We start from the raw sequence: 19,809 nt of genomic DNA on the forward strand, positions 1-19,809 counted from the left end.
GGTTTATTAGTTTCTGAGTATAAGTTGTGATAATAATTATAAAAAATTTGATTAATTTCTTCTGGTGATTGTGTACATTCACCAGTTGTACCTTTAATAGCCGTTATAAGCGATTTTTCCCGATTACGTTGAAGTTGGTTTGCAAGAAATTTACCTGATTTGTTATTATATTCAAAGTTGTTGTATCTCAATTGTTGTATTATAAACTCTGTCTTTTTAGTTAACATATCGTCTAACTGTATTTTTGTATTTTGTAAGTCAGTCCATATTTGGTTATTTGGGTTTATTGCGTACTCATCCGTCAGTTGTTTAATTTTATCTTCCAAGTCTTTTTCTAATTTTTGATCCTGTTTCTTTTTATAAGATGAATATGATATAATTTTACCTCTAATTACTGCTTTCCCGGCTTCCCAGAGAAGAGCTGGAGATAGGTCTGGAGAGTCATTTATTTCCAAAAAGTCTGCCCATTCTTTTCTTATAATTTTGTCAAATTCTGCGTCGTTTAGTAGTGAGATGTTAAAACGCCATGTAGGTGGTGGTTTAAAGGTATAATCAACTTGTAGGGAAAGGGAGACTGGTGCATGGTCGCTAATAATAATAGGATGTATTTTTGTAACGGTTTTATCAGCAATAGAATTATTTGTAAGAAAAAAATCAATTCTTGAAAAGGACCGGTGCACAGCGGAAAAGAAGGTAAATTCCTTCTTATTTGGGTTTTTAAGTCTCCAGCTGTCGACGAGGCCAAAGTCATCCATATATTCCCCTATTACTTTTGTGGATTGTGATCGCCTTATACATGTTGTTTTATTAGAACGATCTATTAATGGATTTAAGGTTGTGTTAAAGTCTCCTCCAATAATAATAGTAGAGTTTGCTGCTAATTCAAACAGCTTAGAGAAAAATTCATGGAAAAAAGCCGGATCATCATTATTAGGGGCATATAAATTACCGAATGTATATATTTTATTGAATATAGTCACCTGAATAATAATGTATCGGCCCTCTGGGTCTGTTATTGTATTATTTAGAGTAAAGAGTAAATTCTTATGTATGAGTATACAGACTCCCCTTTGTCTACTGTTATAAGGGGCAGAGTACGCTTGGCTAAAATTTTTATCAATAAGTAATTTTTCTTCAGATTTTTGTAGGTGGGTTTCTTGTAGGAGGCAAATATCTGCTTTTAATTTTAAGAGATGGTCTAAAGTTTTTATTCTTTTTGCCTGTGAGCGAGCGCCACAAACATTCCAGGAAACCAGAACTAATTTATGCATACAAATAATATAAACACAGTCCTATGTATATATCTGTATAGGCCATTTGCCACCACTGGCATGTTATAGGATAGAATCAAAGTGGTTAGGTGATTTATATAGTTTGTATAAAATATGAGGTAACGTATAAGGTAACATGTAAGGTAATGTGTAAGGTAACGTGTAAGGTAACGTGTAAGGTAACGTGTAAGGTAACGTGTAAGGTAACGTGTAAGGTAACGTGTAAGGTAACGTGTAAGTAAATAAAACAGTGCAAAAACGAGTAGGGCGGTGAAAGTGAAGGAAATTAACAGGGGATTAAACATAACAATACACCAGTAACCCCAGCGAGATTTTTTTTTTTTTTTTTTTTTTTATAAATATACTTTAGATATAGTTGTGTATTAATATTATATTTATAATATAGCCTAAACATAATAAGTATTCATGTTTTTGGTTTTATAACCACATATACAGTATATGTATACACCTAGTAATCAAACTAAGTTTAGTTCCACCAATGCTAATTAGAACAGCCAGGGAGTGGAATTGGGGTTCCGGAATAGTTGGCCATCGATATATAACTTATCAACGGCTATCGTAGTCCGTTTACCCTCCTGCCTATTTTGTTTCATTATAGGAAACAGTACCTTTCGCCGCTCATTGATCTCTCTCGGGAATTGATCATTCATTCCAAATGAGGTCCCTTTAAGCTCCCGTCCTTTACTTTTAACAAATAATTTCTGTTTAAAATGCTCAAATTTGGCAATAATAGGACGGGGTTTGTTGCCTCTACGGGTTCCAAGCCGATGTACCCGGTCAAAAGAGATGTTATTTACCGTCTCCTGAGGAATTTTTAATGAATTCGTCATAATTTTTTTTATCTCAACCTCTGGGTTATCAGAGGTATTCTCAGATATACCTGAGAATATTAAATTCTCCCGCATACTACGGGATTGTACATCTAAAACTGTTTCTTTTAGCGTTTTATTCTCTTTTTTCATAGTTTCCAGCTCGGCTGAAACAGCCGTGAGTGTGGAATGTAACTCGGCATTTTCCTGTTTAAGGACATTTACCTGCTGACTGATGAATTCCATGCTTACTTTTAATTCTTTGACGTCCTCGAGGATGAGGCCGAGGACGTCAAGTTTTTTATTTATGGACTCCAGCACACTGACCGAAACGTCCGTAGTGGTGGTGGTTAGGTCGTCCGTGTCCGTCGCTGAATCGTTTTTCCTTTTCTTCGAAGAAGGTTTCTTTGATGGTTTCTCGACGGAAGGATCCTCCATCGCGCAGCTGTAAAAATATCCGTCGATGAAACGTTCAAGGTCCTCCACGTTGGGTGGTATTTCAGATCTGCCGGATGAAAGAGAGAAGAGAAAAGGCAAGATATATGATGGTTAAATTTGGATTAGTTTAGTATAATAGAGCTAGTTCTGTCTTAGCAGCAGGGCGCCGCCATGTTAGGGTTTCTGGTCTCGCTGTAGGTCTCGCGATAGTCACAGCATCTCGTGAGCCTCACAGCATCTCGTGAGCCCACAGCATCTCGTGAGCCCACAGCATCTCGTGAGCCCACAGCATCTGGTCCCAATATTGATGATCTCTTGTCTTGCATGTCCATAAGTATAATAATATAAAACGTGATGATGTAGGAGGATGTGCTCAACACAAAGAAGAGGGGGGCTCTTGAACTCAGCCATCCACTTTATTGCTCCCATAAACGAATAGCCATTCTGATGAAAATGAAGCATATCATCATTAGTGTGTTGCGTAGGTGGAGATGAGATGAATCATGCATATGAACCACAAGGCCAAAGGGATGCGTATCTCGCAATGGATGCTTTAAGGAGAGTTATATTGTTTCTCTGGCTGGATTTACACTGGAAGTGTCATTATCACATAGTGACAACACAGAAGTAAGCAATCATTACTAAATAATACAAGTTATATAATGTTTAGTTGGCCTGGGCTGATTCTTTCTCCCATTGATACACAATAGGGTTAACCTTAACATTACTCTTAACCAGGGTTGGGAGGGTTACTTTTAAAATGTAATCCGTTACAGTTACAAGTTACCTGCTAAAAAATGTAGTTAGTAACATAATCCAAGTACCATAATAAAGTAATGTAACTGGATTACTTTTGGATGACTCCAATATTGAGTATGCTCATGAAGACAAAATAAAAATAAATATCACCACAATATATATTCTATAAAATGTGCCCCTGCTATTTGCGGGTGATAGGGACCCGGGCAGCCTACAAATAGCAAAAATCATTGTGTAATTAAAAAGCATGTAGGCGATTGATTGACATTGATTGATTGATGGATGGATGGATGGATTGATTGAAAGCCATATGCTGTTTTCAAACTGTCACTGAAAGCAACCACACCTCACAGTTTGATAGATAGAGCTGTCACCAACGTCTTGTCAAATTAAATTATGCCATCTAGTGGCAGAAAAATGACCTAAAAACAAATCAATATCACACTTGTTTTTTACAGTACAATACATATTTTTAATTTTAACTAAATTTTATGAATAATTATGAAATTACTGTATCAATGATTATATGATGCAGCCATATTTCTATTAGTTTAACATTTATTTCCACTTTTATGTTAACAGGAGTATGAAACTTAGGGGAAAAATTATTTTACACTTTATTGTACATTTAGAACAGATATAAAATTTGTGATTAATCGTGAGTTAACGATTGAAGTCTTGCGATTAATTACAATTAAAAAAATTAATCTGACACCCCTAGTTTTTTATTCATAAACTATTTATGGTGGAGGTTAGATTCAGCAGAGTATTGGCATCTTTGAGTAGCACACAATGACCTCGATCAGAAACGTTACTGCTCCCTCTTTGTAACTCATAGCTCATTTTGGGATATCAAGAATAATTTTCACAATTTTTACAGTATCATACTACAGTATATAATTTTTTTTTGTCCTGCAATTTGGCGCCCCCTCCACTAAATGGCGCCCTAGGCGACCGCCTAGTTTGCCTATGCCCTGGGCCCTGATAGATTGAAATCTTTATTTCAAACATAACATAGAACATAACAAAAACAGTAAACTCAACAAAATCAAAACAAAACAAAACAAAAAATAATCAATAAGGAATTAAATAATTTAACTGAATGCATTATTAATATCATCAGGTTTTTTTACACATTTGTTTTAGATCATCCCACTGGGCAGGGCAATGGAGGTTGGGGTGAGGGGGTCACAGGCACTGACGCTCTGGGTAAAGGCTTTCTCCAAGTTTTCACTTCTGTGATCACCCTTGCCAACTTTACATCATCCGCCTGTGGAGTTCTGCTGCACTTTCTTATCAACGTCCTTTGCATGCCTAGACCTGCAGGACTTGTGCAAATCAGTTCCTTCTTCTGCCATCAAGGCAAGGGCTATCAGCGCAGATTTAAATGAAATGAGGGAAGCCGCTCGATTGGCGGAATCAAGTTGACTGTGTTCACTCCCACAATAGAGATACGGACGTTGACGTCACACGACCCAAAATGGGTGTTAGCACAACCATTTTGGCAGCACAGAATACACGTCTGGCACTTTGAGTTAACAGCAGACGCCACACTTTAACAATGATTGACAGCTGTTGTGGACCAGCTGCCATTGAGCATTCTCCAGGCTACCAAAAGAGGACCCAATGTGTAGGCAATGGAGCACTTTTACATGATGGCTGAATCAGCAGATACTAACTGTTAACACATGCAAAATGTGGAGGAAATAATCTGTTTCGTTCATTTTTACTGCTACGGTTTAAAAAACATTACACAGTTGAATTTAATAACTGATCAACACCTTAAAGAAGACTTTTTACGGCATAAATGGTGGCAGCCGCTGCCGGATTAGCAGCTGCCAAGTTGCTAACGTGCCTAATTAACACTGCAAGACTTGCGTGAAACTGCTAACTTCTATGGTATTTTGACCACACATAAATGGGAAATAAATCTGGATTGTACAAACTTGTAAAGCTTTTGTATGATCAGATTTGAAGACACTCACCAGTGCAAGAAAGGGGGTAATTCCATTAGCAGCGTTGCCGAGTTGGGAAAAAAAAGAACTCCTGACACTTCATCAGCAATCCAACCTGTCCACCTCGCACATGTATATCATGTAATTTTCATCAAAGTGACTGTCAATGCTCTTGGGCGCAAAGTTGACGGATGAACGCAAGTTTTAGCCCTCCACGCCATTTTAAGTCCATTAACGCTACGCCGCTATTTTCCTGCCACAGGGGTGTGTGTTCAGAGAAATAGTCACGTGACGTCAGGATCTCTATGGCACAAAGTGCTCTATTACAAATCCACCACTATGCGCCTGCTTGCACGCATCTCTGAAAATATCAAAACAAGGTTTCACCGCGCCTTGCGCTAGACTTTGGCTGGGCGCGGAAACAAAGCCCCAAGTCTGAGGGACTATGTATTTTTTATTAAATGTTTCAATCAAAATATGGCCTGAGGCGAAACCGGTCTGTGGTGCAATAAGAGTGGACATCAAACAGCTGCCTAAGAGAATTGTGCTTCGTAAGGTAGAAAATTGTAAGATAAGATAACTAATCACATTGTCCCATACTGTAAGTCAGAGGTGGGCAATTTATTTTTCGAATGAGCCATGCAACTCAGATGTGAAGTCTTTTTTTATAAAACAACCATTCATCCATTTTCTTAACCGCTTGTCCTCACAAGGGTAGCGGGGGGCGCTGGAGCTTATCCTAGCTGGGTTCGGGCAGTAGGCGGGGTACACCCTGAACTGGTTGCCAGTCAATCGCAGTTTTATAAAACAGTAAATTGTATTTAAAAAACTGTTACTGTTATAGTGTTGTAATTATTATTATTATTTATTTATCCAAGCCTCCATCCATCCATCCATCCATCCATCCACCCATTGACTACCGTTTAAAAAAAGAAAAACACAAAACATAATAAAGTTTATTCAGATAAATTGAAATGACATATCTATCCATATTCATGATAAACATTACTCTGTGGGAGTCAATTCAGCAGTGGGCTTGTCCACATGGGGCCACTATGAAGCCCCGAGACAAAATTACCTGGGACCCACCTTGAGCCCATCTGGGTCCTATTCACCAGCCCATGTCCAACCCACATGGGTGTGTTGACAGGGCACCGCCTGTTGGGTGATTTTGATTTGTACTTCTTTGGGGTGGGCGATACAGCTTAAAAATGATATCATGAAATTTCAAATAAATTTGTTGTGACGATATTTATATTATTATTTTATTTATATTTGACCATATTTGTACCATAATAATTTCTGAACAAATTTGTGATTAGTGCTTCGAAATAGCACTTTTATTGCACACAATATTTAAGCCACCTTTTTTCACAATTGAAATAATAAAAACTAACCAGGTAGTGTTTTCCATGCGAGGTCTAATTGTAACATAACTGCTTACAGCACATAAAAGCTAATTTAGTTAGCAAATACAAAGAAAACACAAACCTTCAGAAGTCAGTGGCAAATTGCATGAGTCAAGAAAGTCTATTATTTACTCCTGTGTGATTGATCTTTGTGTCGTAGAGGCAAAAAACTTCACTAATGATACGATAGCAGCCAGTTTGTGGCGTCATGCATTATACATCACAGACAAGTGTGTTGTTGAAAAAAAAAATCCTCTGCGATTGTTTAGGCAGTGGTTATTTTGCCGTAACCGTCAACTCTTCGTTATTTTTCCATGAATGTCTCCGATTGGTCAATCAGAAGAGCGAGAAATTATTGGCCTGCCATTGAATGCCGTGATTTCTTGTAGACATTTATAAGCAGGTATGAACAGAAATGTGCACGTTTAGGCCGTATGATGTTACAGATTATGTCATCACATCCCTCCAATGTCAATTTCGTGATATTAAATTTTTTTATCACCCAAAAAATACACCGGTAATATCGTAGATGGTATGATATAGAACACCCACTACTACAATACTGTTCATCATGTCACAACAAAAGCACTGTGGGCTGAATCTGAATTATTACACTGTGGAACATACTGTACTACCATGTTGGCCGCCAGTATTACCAAGCATTAGAGTTAGAGCTTATAACATGATGACTTTGAATTTAACTAGCTATTACATTTTTTTGGAGCCTCAGGACATGATACACAGCATTCAAACATTATGCAACTGGCTAAATTACTAAATGTGCATCATGCAATATGCATGATGCACAAGGCTTCAGTTAAGCCAAAATTAAAAAGCTGTAAAAGACACAATTGCTAAATAAAGTTTACTGTGTTCTCCAATCGTGTACTGTCCATGTTTAGTATATGAATTATATTTATGCTTGAACATGCAAATAAACACCGCTTTGAATGTCCATCCAGCCATTCTTCAAACTGCTTAGGTTTAATTAAAGACAATGCATCTTTAAGGATTTTTAAAAGTATTTCCCCTCCCGTCCTGATCTTCCCTGCTTGCTGAGTTTTTTATGCTGTAATTCCAGCCTCCCACAGAATCTTCTTCTAAAATCAAAATCATGGAATTGGTCAGCTGGTTTTTCAACGCAATCGACACAAACTTTTCGACGACAAGAGTGGGGAAGTGGGAACCTGCTTGTTCAGACGGAACGTTTGCTGCTGGGTATACAAGTACTTTGGATTCCTGGAATGAGATGAATGTATGAACAAATGTTGATGTTTTTCATGGAGGACGTGGAAGATGCATACATTACTGGAATGCTGATAACCGGTATTTTTATATTTGTTGCTGGCAGTTTCCTGATTCAACACAAAGTTTATAAGACACAGGCATGTCTTCGAAGGAGAGGTCTGACAGTGTGTTGAAATGAGCTACCCATGACAAGATGAACACTCGTGCTAAAACTGCTGAGGTTGTGGAGACAAGGGAATAGATTATGGCCACCTGGTTGTCCTGTCGACCATTGCAAGGAGATAGGCAAAACCACAGGAGTAGAAAGGGGGCCCACCAAATTCAATTTCTTATGATAGAAATGCTAGATGGAGCTGGCTCCAGCTAAAAGGTAACCCTAAATACTCTGGATATGCATGTCAAAAACGCCTCAACTGTTTACGTCTCATAATCAAACATTTGTAACTCTAACCCATACAATCGTAGTAGGTATTGTACAGTGTAACTATTTTCAAAGCTCAAACCAAATTAGCTGCAGATGTAAGCTTAAGGAAGAACATGTATTGCAGAGAGATTTCATTATTCATTGGGTTACAGACATTGGGCATTACTTATGCATCAGAGTCTGCGCTTGTTCTTTTTCAGGTACAAGCATTCTATTATTTAAGGAGACAAGTGCTGTGCAGTGCAGTAATGTTTTAAAGTTCACGAGACAGAGTTCTCTTTTATCAGCACTGAATGTTACTTTTTTCAGTCATAATTTGACTTGAGTTTTTCCAACAGCAGGAAAGTGTGCAAATACATGTGGACCGACATCCTTTTTTGAGACTTGGTTTAAAAGGGTCGAGACTGAGACATACACCATTGGTAGGATATTTCATAGTAGTATTGTTCTCATTGGATATTTTGTTGTATTTTGTATTCTTGTATTAATATACGGTAATATTGTTGCAAATCACAGTAATAGCTAATGAATTCAATCAATAGTTTGCCAATGTATTGTCAAGTATTGTATGGAGATTGAGAACCCAAATGCAAGGAAGCAGGGTGTGGAGGCACAGGTGCTCAAAAAAAGTACTTAAAAAAACAAAAAAACAAGGTAAGGTAATCTAGAATCCCCAGAACTCTAAATTGTAAGTCCGAGCACATGAGTCAAATGAATGAACTAACACTTGAGTCAGTGACACAACAGGCCAAGGACATGACACAGACAATGAACCGACAAAGACTGAAAGAAAGCAGGGAACTTATGCTGCATTCGAGGAAAGTGGGAAGTCTGACTTTTCCGAATTCATACCAAGAAGTATGTATGAGAACACCCCCTTGAACTTGTAAATGCCACAACTACAATGGCGACCCCTATGGAAACACAAAACACAATTTACTTGAGAATAAAACTGGATAGCTTCTTCATTAATACGTTACAATATGCCGCTATCTCCGTGCATGAAATTATACGTGAACTTCTGAATTGTATGGAATGCTTATGAAATAGGATAAATAAATCCAAAATATTTACCTCAGCTGATCGGATGACACGAGGGACCAGGATGACAAGCACAGGTGGACATGATAAAACTTGACAAGACATTAGTCAGGTTTCCATCCAAATGTTTCAACATTTTTAAGCAAATTTTGTGAAAATACACAAACCAGACTTGCGACTTATGCCCGTTTCCATCTGTTCTTCTTTTGCGAATATTGAGAGTGGACTCCGCCGCTGTAGGTGGCGGTATACACCATACTGAGATGTGATCCACCAGTAATTAAAAAAAAGAAGAAGAAGACCAGGAAGCGACTGCACCTTGCGATGATGTCGTATGAATTTGCTTTTGTAATTCTTGATAAACCATAACATTTCTTTGCTGTTTTCCATCCAAAATTGCATTAATATTCACTTCTTTAATTAATTTTGAGAAGATTTCTGTTTTATCTTCCCCCCCAAACATAACTTACTTTATCGTCCGCCATTGCTTTGTGACTACAAACGTAGATGTGACGTAATATCCGGTCAAACGTGCGACTTGTGTCTGGTATTGTCAGCCTTTATTCACAAAACCTGTTTCCACTTTCCATAGCCAAAATTTGGTATTTTCGATATGCTTCAAAATCCATCCTCTCCAAGCGTAAAAACCTTTTTTGCGAATTGTGGGCGCTTTTTTGAAATTGTAGCCTTTCCATTAAATTTAATTTTTGCATTTCTTAAACAACTAAAATACAACCAAAACAAACAAAACACAGATCATGACATGTATAAGTTGATGAAACTGCAGAAAAGCCAGAACTTTTGGGATGTATGTGTGTGTGAGTATGTGGGTATAATGATATGTAATAATGTAAGTTTATATCTTGTTTGTGTTTGGATATACTATATGTGGATCTTATTTATTATGAAATTACCGGGAGTCAAAAAGAACAAGTTGTGGGACTAGATGATCTGAATTTGTACTTTCTACTGACTTTAGAACTAGTGAGCTGTACTTAACTATGTGCTTGAGGTGCTTTCTTGTGTTTTATTTTATTTTTTACTTTCTTCTGCAATATTTTCTGTTAATTGTTTACCTCTTCAATAAACAAATAAACAAACAATGTCACTTCTTGAATATGCAATGTTATTCACATTTAGTTTTGTGGACATTTTAGATTATTTTAATTGAGAGTTAGTTGCAGTAATCGTAATTGCACTTACTACCGTAACAATCATTGTCAGATCCACCTTCTCATTGGTAATTATGCACGTTGCATGTATGACAAGATTACTTTAATTAATGCTGATGGTTTTCATCCCACACTTTCCCATAGGCTGTTTTTGGATTGATTAGTCTGTGTAAAGTAGTTTGTTTTATGTAAGGAAAGAAGAATTTTGAAATGAAATGTAATATTTTCCTAGTATGCGATTCCCCATTCCTATTGTGTTGGATTCTGACTGTTCTGCTCTTATTGCTCTTAAACCATACAACAGAGACATTGTCACTTCTAAGCATCTCAGTACAAAGCTGTTTTTCCACCAGCGCTGTTACCTTGAAGATGAAATGTTTAGGGAGAAGCCTTTTGTGCCGTCTGGCTCTTAAATCTTTTTGGATTTGTACACATTCACATCATGTGTCAGTCTCAAAAGCCTGAGAGGTTGCTTGTCATCTTCTACGTTAAATAATTGCAGGTAATAACGATGCCAAGGGAAAATGTTTGTTTTGACACCTTTGTAATGCTTGATGTTTTTCCCAATTGAGTCAAAATACATTTGTGTGAAAGTATTAGCAAGGTCTTTTCTCGGAATGCTGAATGCTTTTTTTCTTTATCCCCTTTGTTTCTGCACAGATTCTGAAGTTATTTACAGAAACAGTGATGGCCATGTCATCAAGTTCAACATCCTTTCTAATGAAACAGAGATTGTTCTATCAAATACAACTTTTGTAAGTACACTAATTAGGGAGTCATTTTAGTAGAAATATGTATTTTTTGTGACCCAACGGTTATATTTGAGTTCTGCACCTGACACTGCGTTTTCTCCCTTTACCTTAGATAAATTTCAATGTGGCCAAGTACTCTATATCCCCTGACTTGAAGTATGTGCTTTTTGCCTATGACGTCAAACAGGTAGGTTTCCTTAAAAACAGTCTTCACTGTTCATACATTGACTGATTTCTCTTAATGAGTTTTGAGTCTCTTGAGTTGATGGCACAGTTCAAAAACATTAGGCAAAGATTCAAAATAAAAGGTGTGAATATATGTCCTTTTTACTGGCTAAAAATCCGTTGATAATGTGCTCAACTCTCAACAGGAAGTCAACTGTGATGAGTACAGTGCAAGTTTGTTTTTTGGAAGGCAACAAATAAATACAAATAATCAAGCATACATCTTTCCCAAACAACCTAACGAACTGTTGCCTTGATGCACACATCTTTTCATATACTATGAATTGTCAATTAAAAAACATTATTCATGTGTTACCTGTCATCTTTCATTTCGGGTAGTGGACGTAAATGAGCAAGTGGAAGTTTTCAGAAGTCACGTAATGAACACATCCTCATCTCATGGTCTTGTTTGGTCTTTGCACAAATTGAAACCAATTGTTTCAATCAGAACATTTTATTTGCAGAGGAAATTACTTGGACTAAAGACTCTATTTGAGGTCATGTAAAAAAAGGGAAAAGATGAAAAACAGATTTTTGCAAGGAATTGAAAGTCAAAGCTTAAGATTTTGAGTTTTGTGGGAAAGCTGTATAGAACATACATATACTTAAATAAAATGTTGGCTGAGGAAGATTATGAATATGTGTCCTCTACTACAGTCCCACATACTCGCAGCCCAACATGGGTGTTTTGGAAAGAGGAACCCTCCATTTTTTATGGAAAATATATATTGGAAATTTATTGGCGTTTTTTTTGCAGAATTTTGGGGGGGTTAAGAAAAATACAGTAAATATATAAAACATGTCCAAGGCATGTCGATGAGCATCAATTATACGCTGATTTGCGCTATTCACCAGCCCGGTCCCTATCGGCTGCGAGGAGGTGGGGTCCACTGCATAATTTTAAGTTGTAATATCACTATTCACCACTAGATGACAGACATTACTTAATTCCGCTTGCATTAGGTCTTATGCTGCCTTATAGTACGATGCTAATATGACTTATAATTATTTTCTGATTTTGAATGACATGCAGTTGAAACATAGTACCCGAATAAAATTGAAATATTTAGTGAGTTGATTTGTGTTGGGGGTAAAAAAATTAGCAAAATGTGTTCTTGCTCTTAACTTCCTAAGGCTTAGTGGCCACATACGTGGACAGCACTTTGCATGTAAAAAACATCTTGGGCCTTAAGAGGTTAATGTTGGTTTGCTGTTCAGCAGTTATGTGCCATCCTAGAATGATAATTTTTATGCACGAGAGCTCTTTACACTGAAAAAAGAAAAACAAAAACAGGATATTTTAATTTTTTTGATTGTTCAAACCTTTTATTGTTGATGGGTGGATCTTTTATAAATGAATTGAGCATGAATTAAATTATGATACTTGGGTTCAACTGGAAACAGACATATGATATGCATGTATTTTGTCCATATTTCAAATGTCTTATTTTTTGTATATCTGGTTAGGAATTGTGTGGTCCTATATGGCTCTCAAGTAGCACTGATAAAAATGTGTTGCCCCCTCCGTCATTTAAGTTGCCCATACCTGCTCTAGTATATGTGCAACAGTCTACCATTACAGCCCTGAAGAATAATTATACAGTCTTCATTTTCTTTTTGCATTGACATTTAAACACGTTTGTCTTCTCCAATTTATTTTAATCTAGGAGCAAATGTTTCTATATTTTGTGCCATTCATACTCTGTGTCCTTGTCCAAGAGAAATTGACATCAATCTCCCTAGCAAGTTTAGTTGAGAGAATCATTTAAAAGGCAAGAAGACTTTCAGGCAGCAAGAATAGTCAACATCAAGGGACATGAAAAACTGTCAACTTTTTGGTGCTGAGTTTTAAAATGTTTGGTTACTATGTGCAGTAAAGGAAAAAATAATATTAAGTTATTACAATCCTGTCTCACATCTCAAAGGAGGACAGCTACTTTATTGAATAAGAGTTCTGTATAAGCATGAAGCACAATGTTGGACAAATTTAAATGTATTAAATTTTTCTGAAATTTGACCCATATCCATACATAAGTATTTAGCAACAATCTGAAAAAAATATATCCAATATTTTATATTCACATTCATCCAACCTCTAAATTACTCAGGGAGGAAGAGCTCAGAGCTATAGGGCGCCAGGTATCTTTCCTGGGAGTCTTGGGGGGGGGGGGGGGAGCTCTGACAAATCGTAATGCCATTTAATCTATTGGGACTAGTGTTTTTTTATTTCTGACTTCATCTATTTTAACTATTATCGTTGTTGTCTGTGTGTGCGTGTGTGCGTGCCACCCAACCATCTATCCATCCAAATGAAGAATTCTTGTATGGATTTGATAGAAGAATCACTGATTTTCAGTGGCACATATGCCAAGACTTGTTCTGTATTTTCAACATTCCGGTTCACAGTTTCGCATTATTTCTGTCTTCAGTACAAAGCTTGACAGGTTATTTTGCTCCAGCTTTGTCTTGAAATTGACCTGGAAATAAAAAGATTGATAGTAATTTATTCCAAAATCCTCAAACGCAACAAATCATCAAAGAAAGTGACAGTAAGGAGTCAAAGCAGTGTTATAATGAGAAATCAAATAAAGCATAAATATACAAAAAAAATTATGTTCTATGTTTGAAAGTGGCAAACACAAACATTTATTTTGCAATTTGGTCAGTAAATATGAAGGACTCAACCTGGACACTACAAATCATTTAACAAAAACATTTTTTTTTTCTGCAAATACACCTATTGTGTTTACTAAATGGAATAAACCGGCTTTATGTGTTGACCCATGTATTGACATTGAAATGAACCCAAATGACCAAACGGAATTAAAATGCTCCATAAAAACAGGTCAGTCTGAATTAATTTAATGCAGGCTCACAAGGGTGATATGTTCCTTTTGCCAATCCAAACATGCGTCATGTAAACAGTTCAATCGGAATTAGCTAGCCTGCGTCTGATTGCTCAGTTTTGACGTAAATGTGTAGTGACGTCGCTGTTTACACACTTGAAAATGACAGTGTCCTACCAGAGTTTGTCTGTGACAGGAGAACTTGTTTTAAACCAATTATAACCTGTTTTTATCAAGCAGTTACATTGACAAAAGTGTTAAAACAATTGCTACTATTAAACAAAACAGATGAATGAACTCCATCCATCCACTTTCCACTGCTTACCCAGGGTCGAATGCGGGGGCAGCAACTTTAGCAGGAAAGCTCAGACTTCCCTCTCCCCAGCTCCTCTGCGGTGGATCCCAACGTTTTCCCAGGTCAGCCAGGAAACATCGTCTCTCCAGGGTGTCCTAGCTCGTCCCTGCATAGAGCCTCCTTCCAGTAAGACATGCCCAGAACACCTCAACAGGGAAACGTCAAGGAGACATTCTAACCAGATGTCCGAGCCACCTCATCTGGCTCCTCTCAACGTGAAGGAGAAGCGGTTGGGCTCTGAGTCCCCTCTTGGATGACCAGGCTTCTCACCCTATCTCTAACGGAGAGCCCCGGACGCCCTATGGAGGAATCTCATTTCAATCACTATCCCAGATCTCGTTCTTTCGGTCACGACCCACAGCTCGTGGCCATAGGTGAGAGCAGTAACGTAGATCGACCGGTAAATTGAGAGCATTGCCCAGCTCCTTCTTCACCACAACAGACTGATTCAGCTTCCGTATCACAGCAGATGCTGCACCGATCCACCTGTCAATCTCCTGCTCTGTCCTGCCCTCACTCATGAACAAGACACCAAGCTACTTAAACTCATCCATTTTGGGCAAGATCTCATCCCTGACTTGGAGAGGGCACTCCACCCTTTTCTGTTGCTGCTGATTTTCATCCCAACCACTTCACACTTGACTGTGAACCACTGCTTGAAGAAGCAAACAGTACCATATCATCTGCAAAAAGCAACACTCACTGGAAACGAATCCGACTTCTTGTTGGCAATGCGGACCCAACTTTGACACCAGCGATACAGCCCGTATCAGGGGTTCCCAGAGGGACATGATCAAACACATTCTCAAAGTCCACAAAACACATATAGACTGGTTGGTTAAACTCCCATGCACGCTCAAGCACACTGCCGAGGGTGTAGAGCTGAGAAAAAGAAACTTGCTCCTCCTGAATCTGAGATCCGACTTCTTGACGGACCCTCCTTTTCAGCACCCTTGAATAGACCTGCCATGGAGGCTGAGGAGTGTGATAACTTTGTTGTTGGAGCACGACCTCCGATATCCACGTGATGTTGTAGAGGCGAGTCAATCAGGACAGCCAGCCCCACAACATCCCGAGATAACTTTTTAACCACCAGGAGCTTTTTAACCACTTTGTTGACTTCAACCCCGGAGATAGGAGTACCCACCTCAGAGTCTCCAGACTTTGCTTCCTCAAAGGAAGGCGTGTTGTTGGAATTGAGAAAGTCTTCGAAGTATTCCCCTTAACTGACTCACAATGTCCCAAGTCAAGGTCAGCAGCGCCCCATTGTCACTATACACAGTGTTAATGGTGCACTGCTTCCCCCTCCTGAGCTGCTGGCTGGTGGACCAGAATTTCCTCAAAGCTGTCCCGAAGTCTTTTCTACCCTCGCTGAACTCCTCCCTTGCCCTAGTTTTTGCCTCTGCGATAGCCAAAGCTGTGTTCCGCTTAGCCAGCCGGTACCCGTCAGCTGCCTACGGACTCCCACAGACCAAAAAGGCTTGATAGGACTCCTTCAGCTTGACAGCAACCCTTACTGCCGGTGTCCACCAGCGGGTTTGGGGAATGCCACCACGCCATTCAACGACCACATAGCGGCCACAGCTCCAATCGGCTGCCCCAACAATGGAGGAAGCGAATATGGTCCACTCAGACTCAATGTCCCCTTCCTACCACGGGCACGTGGGGGAAGTTGTGCTGGAAGTGGGAGTTGAAACTCCTTCTGACAGGGAATTCTGCTAGATGTTTGCAGTAGACCTTCACAATATGTTTCAGCCTGCAAGGTCAGACCGGCATCTTCCCCCACCTACCACAGGTGGTGATCAGTTGACAGCTCCTCTACTCTCTTCACCCTAGACATGCGGCCGCAAGTCCGATGACACAATCACAATGTTGCTGAGGGGCAGTCGGTGTGGCTGGGGGGTGGGCTGGGGGGTGACACTGGATTGGTGCTTGTTGGGCCTCTCCTTTCCCTTTAAACTCAAGTGTGGGACGGGTGCTGGCATACGACCCAAACTTAATAATTTTACTATTCATCATTTGCATTTCTTGATATCATATAATTTGTTTAAAATGTATCTTTTTTGTTTTTTGTTATTACTGCCAGTGGTATGATTACAGTTTTTTCCTTGTCCTGACTACTGTTACGATTCATATCATTATTGATTCAAATATGTACTGCCACTCCCCTTCGTTGCCTCACTTGCTGTTTCACAAAAATCATCAATTGATTGATTGATTTGAGAACATAACCATCTCAGATCGGAGGTATCAATAAATCAGTACCAATCCACACATCAATCAATCAATCAATCAATCAATCAATCTGTTTTATTTCATTAATTTTTTAAAAGAAAAAGACAAAAAGCAATATTCAAATTCAAAGTAAAGCAAAAGAATGAAAGGGGACAGGAAGACAGAAGAACTTGTTTTGTCTGCCCCTGATCAACAACAAAAAACAGAAAACCAAAAACGCACAACACAAATTTAATGACAACGAGTGGTCAAGACACTTTCAGTGTTACAAGATATTTCTAAATAATTCAACTGTGTGTCCTTGTGCTATATATATTTTTGCAGTAATTGTGCTTTTATGCTTTTTCTTTTTTTAAACAAATTTTTTAATTCATTTTTTAAAGAAAAACGACAATATGAAGCAATATTCAAATTCAGAGTAAAGCAAAATAATGAAAGGGGACAGAAAGAAGTAAAACTTGTTTTGTCTGCCCATGATCAACAACAACAAAAAAAACTTCCAAAAACAACAACACAAATTTAATGACGAGCGGTCAAGACGCTTTCAGTGTTACAAAATAAATCAAAATATTTTAATATTATAATATTTGTGTGTCCTTGTGCTATATATATTTTTGCAGTAATTGTGCTTTTATGCTTTAAAAAAAATACAAATAGACTGAGAAGATTTTGTTTTACAATCCAGATTGTTCCACAGACTGACACCTTGAGTTGAAATACATAGTTATTTTTGTTTTGTTCTCTATTTAGGTTTGGAAAAAATGCCTGTTCTTCTTAATTTGTACTCACATTTCCTTTTCATAAATTTTGTTTGTATATTAACTGGTAAAATTTCACGATGGGCTTTGTACAATATTTAAGGCGGTTAAACTCCATCAATTCATTAATTTTAATGCTTTTAGTTGTGTAAATACCTGGATTGGCTGGCAACCAGTTCAGGGTGTACCCCGCCTACTGCCCGAAGCCAGCTGGGATAGGCTCCAGCGCCCCCCCCCCCCCCCCCCCCCCGCGACCCTTGTGAGGATTTAGCCGTTAAGAAAATGGATGGATGGATAGTTGTGTAAATAATGGCCGTGGTCTTTGTATCCACAACCGCAATCAACACGAATAGCACATTTCTGTAAAAGATAGATGGATTCAGTGTAGGTTTTGGCTGCCCCCCCCCCCCCACCCTTCAATGCAATAGCTCAGGTAAGGAATAATCAATGAATTACATAACAATAACAAAGCATTCTTGTTCAATGATTCTTTGACCTTGTGTAACACGGCTTCGGTTTGTGACACCTTAGATTTGACATATTCTATATGCGCTTTCCCTGTTAAATGTTCATCAATAATGATACCTAGAAACTTAATTTCATCAGTCCTTTCTATTCCAATGCTTTGCACAGTCAGTGTTGCTTTCGACATCCATATTTCTAAAACTGAAAATCAAAAATCTGGTTTTACTAATATTTATAGACAGTCTGTTAGCATTGAACCACTTCATAATATTCTTTAACTCATTCTCTATTACTTGTAATACATTGTATATATTTTTCCAGGCATAAAACAAAGTGTTGTGATCTGCAAACAAAATACATTTTAACAATTTCGAAATGATTGTAATATCATTCACATAAAGAAGAAAAAGTACTGGCCCCAGAATTGATCCCTGGGGCACCCCACAATTTACATAACTGTGTTTTGATTGACTACTATTAAATTCAACATTTTGTTTTCTATTTTTTAAATAACTGGCAACCCATTGATGTGCAACACCTCGAATACCATATTTAAACAATTTATGCAATAATATTTCATGATCTAAGGCAGTGGTTCTTAACCTTGTTGGAGGCACCGAACCCCACCAGTTTCATATGCTCATTCACCGAACCCTTCTTTTGTAAAAAATAAAATGTGATTTTTTTTACTGGTGCACGAAATGAATTGTGCATTCATATCACCTTGTTCAAATAACAAAACCAACACAATGCATGAGGTCTCACTCTGCTGCATAAACCAGCGACCTCAAAGCGGACCGGTAGGAAATCTCAGAGCAGGACGTTTTCAATGACTGTGCCCACTAACTGCAGACTAGACTGAGGGGTGGACCTCTGCGGCGGAGTCTCCACCGAACCCCTGAGACCGACTCACCGAACCCCTATGGTTCGATCGAACCCAGGTTAAGAACCACTGATCTAAGGTGTCAAATGCGTTTTAGTAAATCCATAAAAACACTTAACTAAAACGTTTTTTTTATCCATGGCTGTGCAAATTTATTCAGTTAACTCTATTAATGCCATGGTAGTTGAGTGATTTGAGCAAAACCCATATTGTCTGTTATTTATAATTTTATACACATTTATACACATCACTACCACTTAAACAAATAAACTTCTTCTATTTTCACCTCCCAAAAATACGGCACTAATTGTACTGTAATTACCTCCAATCATGGATGTTATCATCGGACAAAGTCATTGATGATTAACTTCTTAGCACATTTGATCTCAGTTGCTAGCACATAGAGTAAACATGTCTCTGAGAAAAATTAAAGTTCTCTGCATGTAGCGACATGTGGTGATGGCATCTGTTCCTCCCTCCTCATGACACTTGCCAGTTTGCAATTAACCTGTGGCAGGTTCCAAACGGGTGTTTTTGTTTGATTTGTTTTTCCATTTATTAACTTTCCCAATCTTTTATTTGCTCCTTTCCAGCTTTTTTTTTTTTTGGAACGGGCCTACTTTTGTATGTTTTTCAAAAAACAAAAAGTTTTTTGTTTTGTTTTTGGTAGCCGTCACCAATGTCTAATGCATTGTTGCTTCTGTGGCTTAACACGTTCCCAAACTTTAGAAAAGCCTCTATGA

At 38.1% G+C, this 19,809-nt stretch overlaps 1 protein-coding gene across 2 annotated transcripts in view; it reads left to right on the forward strand.

Annotated features, from left to right (window-relative positions):
* Positions 1 to 19,809, forward strand: part of dpp10 (dipeptidyl-peptidase 10 (non-functional)) — a 166,659-nt gene that overhangs the window by 116,709 nt on the left and 30,141 nt on the right. For both annotated transcript variants that reach the window (XM_086090713.1, XM_086090714.1), the window contains exons 4-5: positions 11,208 to 11,302; positions 11,412 to 11,486. In XM_086090713.1, coding sequence (XP_085946839.1) covers positions 11,208 to 11,302; positions 11,412 to 11,486 — 170 coding nt within the window. The remainder of the gene's footprint in view (positions 1 to 11,207; positions 11,303 to 11,411; positions 11,487 to 19,809) is intronic.

This window comes from Leptonotus elevatus, chromosome 12, assembly GCF_054856555.1.
Source record: "Leptonotus elevatus isolate MCC_2025b chromosome 12, RoL_Lele_1.0, whole genome shotgun sequence".
Lineage (NCBI taxonomy): Eukaryota > Metazoa > Chordata > Actinopteri > Syngnathiformes > Syngnathidae > Leptonotus > Leptonotus elevatus.